General features: G+C 41.5%; 1 protein-coding gene across 4 annotated transcripts in view; it reads right to left on the reverse strand.

Moving 5' to 3' along the window:
* The window catches only part of RMND1 (required for meiotic nuclear division 1 homolog), a 44591-nt gene extending 33473 nt beyond the window's left edge, over nt 1-11118 (reverse strand). For 2 of the 4 annotated variants that reach the window (XM_072827899.1, XM_072827883.1), the window contains exons 1-2: nt 10831-11118; nt 4362-4879 (exon numbers count right to left, since the gene is read on the reverse strand). In XM_072827899.1, coding sequence (XP_072684000.1) covers nt 4362-4865 — 504 coding nt within the window. In that variant the 5' untranslated portion in view covers nt 4866-4879; nt 10831-11118. Of the gene's footprint in view, nt 1-4361; nt 4880-8244; nt 8396-10830 lie in introns of those variants that run through there. The other 2 variants (XM_072827893.1, XM_072827906.1) reach the window with 2 other exon arrangements.
* Between the last annotated feature and the right edge of the window lie 51 nt (nt 11119-11169).

The following is an 11169-nucleotide window of genomic DNA, read 5'->3' on the forward strand; positions in this document are numbered from 1 at the left end:
CTTCCCTACTGTCCCCTGCCTGCCTTAACATCATTTGTCACCAACCAGACCCATCCATGCTAAAAAGGTATATTACTGTGCATGCTCAAGGATGGGACAAAGCAGTCGCTGCTTCCATGAGAAAGTATATTGATTCCAAAGAGATTAAAAATAAATCTTGAAACACAATCTGTTTTTACTTAGCCATTCCAAGGATTTTTGCAGACTTTCTGAAGATTGTCACCTTTCCTTCTCTGTCTCCTGTTTGGTTTGGCTCAAAGTTCCGGCCAGTGTCACACAGCTTACATGGTTTGCCACACTACTTCCCTCCTGCCCACTGTGGCCTTCCCTGATACCCATTACCACTTACCTCCTGAAGCAACTTGGATCTCAGTCTCTCTTTACATTGTGGCTGCTTCTATTAATAAATGATGCACTAAGTTTTTCAGTTTGATTTGCTAGCTCTTTTCTAAGTTTTATATCCTTTAAATTTCAGGACTGTACTCAATCTATTTGGTAAAGGGAAAGATAGGCCCATGGAATGTGTTCTAGTCACATTTTTTCCCTATTATATTGTTACACTGTGAGAAGCTTTTGTTTCCATACATGTCTTTTTCTGGATTTTTATAATGAATCACATATCTATAAATAGCGTGCAAATTTCAGGGTTTAGGATAAGGATTAACAACTCATTCTTAAATAAATGTGCCAAATTAACCTAAAATAGTTACTGCATTTAACACCTACGTTTAGGCCTTTCTATTTTAAAATGTTAAACAAAAACAAAAACAAAAACAAACCCCTCAAACTCAAAGCCAAGAAAGCCCCTGTGTTTCAATATGTGTTTCATTTTTCTGGCCACAGAAAACATGTTCCAGCAGATGGGGCTAGAAATCTATATATGATTCTTGTTTTAGCACATTACACACTCTGATGGAATGCTTTTCTTGAAAAAGAAAGTTTATTTTTATTCATATTCTAGTACTAAAGAAATTTAATGCATTACTGCAACGTTACTTCTGTACTGTCAAAGAATGCATGTTTTTCCTGTTATGTATACATTAGAGATAAAGTTTTAAAACACAAATACATCTTATGTTAGCAGTACAATGCTTCGGCTTTCAAGTTTTTTGACTACACTCCATAGTGAGAAAGCCTTTTGTATACATAGTACACATATGCATATGTGCATACATACCAGTAATTGGCACAGAAAATTCACAAAATAGTATTTAGCTCTACCACAGTAATACATTCTGATGCTTTTTATTCTAGTCACAAAAAAAGAAAAAAAAAAAAAAAAACCCCAACCAACCCAAAACAAACAACTATTAACAACCCACTAGTTAACTTTACAGTATACAGTGGTGATCCTCCGAAAATCATTAGCAGGCACCCACCACCTTCTCTTTTGTGCCCACCTCCATGCTGCTCAGAACAGTGGCTGTCATCCTCCAGCATGTTCCTCCTGAGAGACAGGACACACCAATAGGGAGCACTGCTGCTGCCATGATAAACTATGAGCCGATGGCACATGGGGCTGAATACCTTAGTAGGTTATGATCTCTGCAAAATGACACCAGGTAAAGACTTGATTCTAGTGGAGAGGGTGCTTGACCTCATTCAGTCAATTTGAGAGCATGCTATGTGGCAGACGAAGAGGGCGAGTTCAGAAGCATGAATGGGGACAAGAGAAAGCACATCTGCTCTCTGGTACAAAGCAGAGTCCTTCTTGTCTCAGTCTAGAAGGGGAGATAGGGCTATACCGCCAAAAAGGATTTGTCAGCCCCATGATGCCCTCCATCTGGGCCAGACAAAAGCCAGTCTTTGGCCTTGGGGATAGAATATCCAGTCACATCTCAAGACTATGCTCACCTATGAAAAGTAAGATCATCACAAATAACGTTCCATGGGGCACCTGGCTGGCTTGGTGGGAAGAGCATGCTACTCTTGATCTCAGGGTCATAGGTCAAGCCCCATGCTGGTGTAGAGAATACAAAAAATAAATAAACCAAAAAAAAAGTTCCAAAATTGTATTAACTGAAATTCTAAAAATGCCGTCACAAACCTAAGTTTTCTATGATTTCCTTGTGCTTTTACAGTGACAACACACTGTTTCTGTTTTTGCAAAACTCCAACTGAGGTCACATCTGTCATGTTACATATCTCTGATATAAGAACCCACGAAATAGGACTCCTTAAATTCCATGGTACAAAATCATGATTTTCTCATAAAATATTGTTATGCTTTTCTTTTTTTCCTGTTAAAGAACAACAAATGTACAACCCAGGAGGATTTCCTTTTTTCTTTAATCACTGGGCTTCTCAGAACTCAATATACATACCAGGTACTTGGAGCCAGTTACTTTTCTCTTTGTGTCAATTGTTGGCTCCTTTAAAACTACACTGAATTTTGAAAATCTACCTCAAACCCTTTCCTGGAAACAGGGAAAAAAAAAACAAACCCTTAAAAAAGAAAAAACAAAACAATTCAAAAAAATTGCCTCCAAGTCTGAGGATAGCCCAAAGAAATAATGCCTCTGAGATAGTTTACGACCAATAACTACAAAAAAGTGACATCTCCACTATATCAGCCTCTTTATTAAGAAACTTGATTATTCTGTGATGTTAGATATAACAAAAGAACAAAGGGAGCAGATCTTCCTCTTTCTTGGATCTGCCATGAATTCAGGTTTTTATACCTAATATCATCTGTCACTTAAATGCTGAATTTCCCAAACTACCACAAAGCTAAACAATACAATTAAAAAATCAGGAGCTACAAGGAAAAGACTAGCACACATGCAACACTTCCTTCATTTCTACTCTAGGTTCAGAGACCCCACACAAGAATGCAAATAAAGCTAGAGTCCAAACTAAAAATCATGAATCAACTCCTAACTTCATAACCTGAGGATCAATACTGAAGGCCTATAAGACCTTTTTGAAGGAAGTCAACTATGCAGTAAGGAAAAAAAAACCCACAAATTACACATGTTTAGGGTACCCTCAGAATTAAAATTTTAAGACTGATATTTTAATCTGTTTTCTGATAGATTCAGAAGACCTGATCAAGTTTTGAATATTTTATATTTCCAGTATTAATGTTGATGACCATGGACCTCAAAGATCCCTTGTCTCTCTTCCCTCTTTTCCAATTTAACAAATGTTTATTAAATAGAAGGCACAGTCCTAGGTATTATGCAAGATACAAGAGTTAGCAAAGGGCTCAATCCTGATCTTAAATAGTACTGATCATTCAGAAGCCAAATGCAATTGTAGCTGAGAAACTCCCATAAACTTAACAGTGAATGAAAAAAACCCCTTTAAACCTCAAAGGCTAAAGAAGCAAAACCCTGTTTTCTGAGTGTACTTCCCATGTCATCTCACTAACCCATCCCATACAGTTACCACAGACTAATGAGCACTCACCTGTCTGCAGAGCTACTAAAAAAACGGTCATTTTAATTTGATGAAGAATTTCTATAGTTTGAAATTTTTTAACTGGGTGTTTTTATGGTACTACTCCAACACTGGACTTAATACTAGTCTTCTTTCTCAGTTTCCTTAAGTCTGGAACTTGTCACAAACTGTATTTTTGTATTTAATTTTTTAAAAAGATTTTATTTATTTATTCATGAGAGAAACAGAGAGAGAGACAGAGACAGACAGAGAGACAGAGACATAGGCAGAGAGAAAAGCAGGCTCCATGCAGGTAGCTGACCTGGGACTTGATCCCAGGTCTCCAGGATCACGCCCTGGGCTGAAGGCAGCGCTAAAACGCTGAGCCACCGGGCTGCCCTATTTTTGTATTTAATTGCCTATACTTTGTCTTTAAACATATTCTTAATTCTTAAAACTAACATGCTGATTCCCTGTGATACCTGGGTGGCTGTCAATTAAGCATCCAACTCTTGATTTCGGCTCACGTGATATCTCAGAGTCCTGGAATCGAGCCCCACATCAGGCTCTGCACTCACCATCCACGCAGTCTGCCTGAGATTCTCTCCCTCTCTCTCTGCCCCTCCCCCACTCATATGTGCATGCTCTCTCTCAAATAAATAAATCTTTTTTTTAAGATTTAAGCAGGCTCCATGCAGGGAGCCCAACGTGGGACTTGATCCTGGGACTCCAGGATCATGCCCTGGGCCGAAGGCAGGCTCTAAACCGCTGAGCCACCCAGGGATGCCCTCAAATAAATAAATCTTAAAAAAAAAAAAAAAAAATGCTGATTCCCTTTGGATATCACAGGCTTTACTACTAGGCTTCAAAGATCTTGTTGCCAGCCCTCTTATGTTCACGGTACAGCTGTGGTGCCATGGATACTAGTTACAGTGCAAGCAATGATTATAAAACAGACTGCCACCACCACACGTTTTTACCTCATTGACAGACAGAACTGGAAGGTTGGTCCTGGATGGCTGCCTGGTCCTCGATGCCTTTAGTGGTCTCTTGATTTGCGGAAAGTCTTGCTTAGGAACAAGTGTTTCTGTTGATATAGATGAGTAATGCTGCTCTAATATTTTTATAAACCACTTAGAACCTAATAGATTTGGTCTGTGAGTCACTTTCCTGTGAGTACCAAAAGATTTCCTGGTTGGAAGGTGCACTTTTTCTTCTTGGCAATGCACAGCATTTAATGGAGAGGGTATGCTTGTATTTGAGATTTTCTGATTCCTTTCCAGGACCTGGGACTTATTCAAACCACCAGCTGCTGTATCAGGAAAGAACAAATCCAAGTTTTGACCTCTCGTTGTGGTGTTGCATGTCGTAGTCTTAAATTCCTTAAGTGGTTTTAACGTTTGCTGGACAAGTCTTTGGCACTGACACACTTTTGATAAAATACAGTGAGATCCGGCCAGGGCTCTGAAAAGTCTGGATGACATTACCACATCCCAAGCTAAAAGAAAAAGAGTTTTAGAAGTTTGTTTTTTTCGTTTTGTTTTTACATATTTTCAAATATATACAATATTTTCCTAAGTAATAAACAGATTTCTGTAAAAACAGTTACAAAACAAACATACTTTAAACCTGAGTTTAGTACAAGAATGAAGTTAAAAAAATAAATTCAGGTGTTTCCACCACGTTTCCTTTGATCAACCTTTGGCCATCTTTCTGGAAGATTACAACACTATAAAGCCAATGACATGACAAGGACCTAAAAAAAAAAGCACAGTAATGGGATCTCTTCACATATTTCACTGGCATATGAACCATTTAAAAGAACGATTCTCCTGAATTCCTTTATTCAAAATTTATTCAATGAGATATACAATGAGTTAGGGCCAGGGATGCATCCATGAAAGGCACAGTCCCTGCCATCCAGTGCTAGTGGTCTCCTAGAGACAGACATTTTCAACAGCTCATTATAACTCAGGGGGATAGGTCCTAGGTTCTACAAAAATCTACAGCACAGGGTGCAGAGGAAACATACAAGAAGCTCTCCTGATTCTACATCAAGAGTCAGGAAAGGCTCTCAGAAAGATTTGAGCTGCTTCTTGAATAGGAAAGTGCTTTTCAGGTTGAGACTGGGCCTGGTAGTGGGGGTAAGGGATGTGAGGCACTGAGAGAAAGAAACACTCCAAAGGAAAGAGACTGCATATGTAATTCCCCCTTTATTTACAGCACAAAATATTTGTTCTTTAAAAGCAAGCCTAATTTATAGGGGCATCTGGGTGGCTCAGCCGGTTAAGCATCTGACTCTTGATTTCGACTCAGGTCATGTTCTCAGGATCCTGAAATTGAGTCCTGCCTCCGGCTCCACACTCAGCAGGGAGACTGCTTGAGGATTTCTCTCCCACTCTCTCTCCCCCACTTGTTAACATATTCTCTCTCTCTCAAATAAATCTTTTTTCTTTAAGATTTTATTTATTTATTCATGAGAGACACAGAGATAGAGGCAGGAACATAGGCAGAGGGAAAAGCAGGCTCCATGCTGGGAGCCTGATGCAGGACTTGATCTCAGGATAACAACCTGAGCCAAAGGCAGATGCTCAACCACCACTGAGCCACCCAGGCGTCCCAATAAATAAATCTTTAAAAAAAAAAAAAAAAAGTAAGCCTGGGGCACCTGGGTGGCTCAGATGGTTAAGTATCTGCTTTCGGCTCAGGTCTTGATCCCAGGGTCCTGGGATCCCAGGGAGTATGCCTCTCCCTCTCCTTCTCTCCCTCCCCCTGCTTGTGCACACACATTCTCTCTCTCTCTCAAATAAATAAGTAAAATCTTAAAAAGCCTATACTGGGGAATCAATAATAATAATTTATAAAAATAGCATGTTAGGTGCTAGGGGTATATGAGTGGATCAGTCATCTCAGAATTCAGTCTAGCTGGGTAAACAGAATAATGTAATAAGTTCTGAACAGAGCAATGTACCAACTGCTATGGGGCCCAGAGGAGGGAGCATCTGGGGTAATGGGTGGGTGGGACATATTCACAGAGGTGACATCTGAACTGGGTCTCAAAAAGCCTGAGGAATCATCAAATCAAACACCTCAGATATAGACTACTGTTTATCTGACAACTGGAGTGCAATCACAGGGGAGGCAGGAGTAAGCTGCAGGAGATTAGGACAGAGGAGGAGCCAGGCATCAGACAGTGAGTGATGCAAAAGAGTGTTTACAGATAGGGGGAAGCTAGAGGTCTTAAATGAGACGCTCACACGATCTGATGTATGTTTAAGAAACCTATCTTTGGTAACAGGTAGAAAAGGAACAGAGAGACTAAGACCTTACTCACTGAGTACTGTCACACATGAGGCTCTGGGTTTTACCTGAACAAAACCCCAGGAGGCATTTTACAGATGATGAAGCTGAGGCTAACTGCTCAGGTAGGAAGTTACTGAGATGTAATTACATCCCAGGCTTTTCCAATTCCAAAGATGACACCTAACCACTGTGCTCTATCTCCCACCTCCTAGAGGAGGACCAGGGTGTGTCACAACGTTTAGAAGCTACAGCTTTCAAAAATATTTCTGGAATTCTGTGTTTAGTTCTAGTCCAATTAGCTATTATAGTTCACCTTTAATTACCACTATTCCCTGCCAGTTGAGCCAGTGGGTTTTGAAGAACCTAATTATAAAAAAAAAAAGTTAGAAATTTGTATACACTGATTCTTTTCTAGGAAATTCTTACCTTGAAACCAGAGACTGCCTTAATATAGAGGCCATGCAAAGCATTAGGACAAAGAATGCAAAAGCTACAGGACAAACAAGAAGTGTGTCTTTTGTCTTTGCAGAGAAAGATGTAGCACTTAAGGTATCCAACACACACACTAGATTTAGGCTTTGTTAAAAACTGGGGCACATCTCAGGAAAGTTAAATTGTAATTTCACAAACTAAATTTAAAGGTTAAAAGTTTATTAGATTGTTAATTACTCTAAAAGCTCTGCATAAGCTCTGCGCAGATCAGTGGTGGACGCGAGTCTACCAATCCCCTAGCCTGGGGCTAGCCCCTGCCTATCTTGTCTTCCATTCTCCCTCAATCACTCCCTCCCGGGCTCACATGCTCCCAGCAGTATAATAGCCACTAAACACAAACAACGACTGAGCACTTGAAATGTGACTCAAAAACGCTAAAATTTTTTTGTACTTGGCTTTTATACTTCATACAAAAAAGTAAAATATCTCCATAAATTTTACATTACTTGTTGAAATAATATTTTAAGTATATTGAGCTAAGTAAAGTAAATTAAAAGTGATGTCACTTATTTTTACAGTTAAAGCCCCTAGAAAACTTCAAATGCCGTTATATAGCTTGCACTGTATTTCTCCTAGAGGGTCTTGCTCTAGATCCGTCTATATCAACAACTGCAACCTCACCCACTCAATTTCAGGTGTGCTACTCCAAACCCCATGTCTGGTCTTTTAAGCTCACTCTTTCTTCTCTTACTCAATTCTAACAATTCTTCAGCCTCAATAGGACCTAACCATACAATGATCCAAACACCCTTCCAGTGTCCTTCACTCCCCACACCTCCCTTCCACCACGCTCGCTCAGTCTACATTCCGTGGCCTATCGTCTCTTCCTCTCCCATATACTTTAAACCCCTTGCATCCCTCTCTCCTCCACATCACATCAACCAGAATTAAATATAATTCACCTAATTTGTGGGTGTACTCCTGCCTCTGAACATGGCTACAACCAACAAACCAAGCCAACTGGTCTCACTTTAAAATCATGACTGCTTCCTTCAGGAGTGCCTTTCATGCTGCTCGACAACCATAAACTGTTTCCCCACCACAGTCTATTCTGTGCTCTCTCCTCACCTCCGATGCCTCCTCTTCCATTCTCCTTCTCAATAATGACCTTGTTTCCTCTTTTGTTGACAGGGCAGAAACAATCAGAAGAGCATTTCCACAGGTTCTCACCAGGATCCACCTGCTCACCAGCTGCTTCTGTGTCCATGTATTTTGTCTTCCCTTCTGCTGCCACAGAAGAGCTGCCCCTGGTCCCATCTGGAACCAAGTCCCCCATGTGCATACCAAGTCTCACTCTTCCTGCCTATAGCAGGAATGGTTAAACTCTTCTTTTCTATCTCATGCTATTTATTTTTCCTTCTTTCCAGTAGTATATTCTTTTTTATTTATTATTTATTCTTTTTTACAATTTCATTTATTAGTACCAGAGAGAGAGAGAGAGCAGGAGGAGCAGAGGGAAAGGGACAAGTGACTCTGGGATGAGCATGGAGCCCACTATGTGACTTGATCTCAGGAACCTGAAATCATGACCTGAGCCAAAACAAAGAGTCAGATGCTTAACCGACTGGGCCATTGGGGCGCCCCTCTCCAGCATATTCCTATTAGCATATGACTATGCTTTGATTTCTTTCTATCTTATAAAAACAATTCTCCCCTGACTCCATCTTTCCTTCTACATATTACACCTTTTCTCTGAGTTAGTTTCCTTTAAAAGTTTATTGTCTCTAACTCCTCTGATTTTCTTGAATGCACTCCAATCAGGGTTTCATCCCTACCGCTTCACCAAAACCCACTTGTCAAGGCCACCAATGACCTCCATATGTCTAATTCCAATGGTCACTTCTCGGTCTTCATTTTACCTGACTCACCAGCAACATCAGATAAGTTGATCACTCTACCCTCCTGGAAGTACCTTCTTCACTTGGCTTCTGGGATATGACACTGGCCATTGTTCTCCTACCTCATTGGTTGTACCTTCTGTCTCTTTTGTTTTCCTATACCCTCAACAATCGAAAGCACCACAGCTCAGTATTTGGGCCAGTTCTCTATTCTCAGCTCCTTATATACAATCTATGCAGTAATGAATAGCAAATATTTATCCCTAAACCACTCCAATAAGCATGAAAAATACAACATGCTCAAAACAGAGCGTCTAAAATCTTCCCACAAGTTCTATTCTTCCCAAAGTCTTCCCCATTCACAAAATAGCGATTACACCCTTATCTTTGCTAAAGGCAATAACCTATAATCCGCTTTGCCTCTTCATTCCCCATACCCAATATGTCAGATTGGCTTTATTTGCACCAGGTCTCAACCAACACTGCTACTATCATGATCCAAGCTGCTGTCTTTCCCACAATTACTGAAATAGCCACCTAACGGGTCTCCCTGCTTCTGTTCTTTACCTCCTACAGATTCTTCTCAGTGCAGCAACCAAAGTGATCCTTTTTTAGACCTAAGAGGGATCACGTCTTTTCTCTTGCACAAAATTTGATGCCAGCCTCTCATCTCACATGAAACAAAAGTCAAAGACCTTAAACTGGATGCATGGTCCCACTTTCTGGCCCTTTATCTCCACCTTAACATCTCCCACAGCTCTATGCCTTGCTCATTTTGCTGCAGTCACTCTGTCTTTTGGTACTTTTTTGGTACTTACTATTCCTTGTGTTCTTCTCCTAGGAACCTGTAAAGCTCACTGCCTCACCTCCTTCAGATCTTTGCTCCTGTGAAGTCTTTCCTAACAACTTGATTTAAAATCCACAATCCAAGACCCACTATCTTCCTTCACTTTTTATTTTTCCATTGCATTGAACATCACTTGGATGCCTCATATTTCTAATCTGTCAATTCTTACAACAAAGATGAACTGAGTTCCTGCCATGTGTCGGACTTTCTCTTCAAAGGTGGTAATATTCATGAAAATGAACCACAAAAATTCCTATCGTTTGAACCTTAACATCACATTGGAGGTGACAGACCATAAACTGGGTAAGTCAGTGAAATATATGTTAGGTAGTGACAAAGCTAGGGGCGCCTGGCTGGCTCAGTCGGTGGAACCTGGGGCTCCTGACCTCGGGGCTTTGAGTTGGAGCCCCATGCTGGGTGCAGAGATTACTTAAAAATATATATAAACTTCGATTAAAAAAATAGTGACACAACTAAAGGAGAAACCAGAAGAAGAAAGAATAGATTCCCCTCTTTTTGGAACATAAGCTTCTTGAGAATAAGATGTGTCTACCGTTCCTGCTGTGTCTTCTGTAGCCACAGCGCCCAGTATACAGTATTCAACTCCTATTTTCTGAATGAAATACAAGGCAGCTACTGGCACATTTCCTACTTCTTAAGAACAATACCAAACAGTAACACAGTATCAGCCAGATTACGATTCAACGGATGAGCGGCGCTAATCCTTTGGAGCATGCCTTCCAATTCCTTAAACTCAATTAAAAAAAAAAAATCTTTGCGGTAGGCGCTATGCACTGGCTCAAAAAAAGGTTCCGTAAGGGTTTGTGGACTGCGTGCTGTAGTCGCAGCTAAGTCAGCCAAAGATCACCGCAGCGGTTCCGGTGGAACCTGTGACCCCAGCGGTTCCGAGCGGCCGCGATCAAAGGTGAGAGAACCATACAAGCTACTGGGGAAAAGCAGTGCACTAACCTCTCCGCCGGAAAAGAAGAGGGACGTGCCTTGGAGGGAAGCGCGCAAGCTTCCGCGCCCCGGCGGCTGGTAAGAGAAGAGCAACAGCACCCGCACCTCCCGCTTCCCGCAGCCTGCACCGCCGCCCCGGCGGCCCTCCCGGCGCCCGCACTGCGCAGGCGCACAGAACGCAGGCCCTGCGGAGCGTGAGCCGCCGGGGCCACGTGACCGGCGGACCACGTGACCCGCGTCGCCGCGACCTTTTCCGCTCCCTAGTGCCAGGGACCTCCCGGTCCCTGCTTGCTTCCGCCTCCGCCCGCTTCCTTATTCCGCTGCTCTCGTCGCCCTCCGCTGTCCCCG

The sequence above is a fragment of the Canis lupus genome, chromosome 1, assembly GCF_048164855.1.
Source record: "Canis lupus baileyi chromosome 1, mCanLup2.hap1, whole genome shotgun sequence".
Classification (NCBI taxonomy): Eukaryota; Metazoa; Chordata; class Mammalia; order Carnivora; family Canidae; genus Canis; species Canis lupus.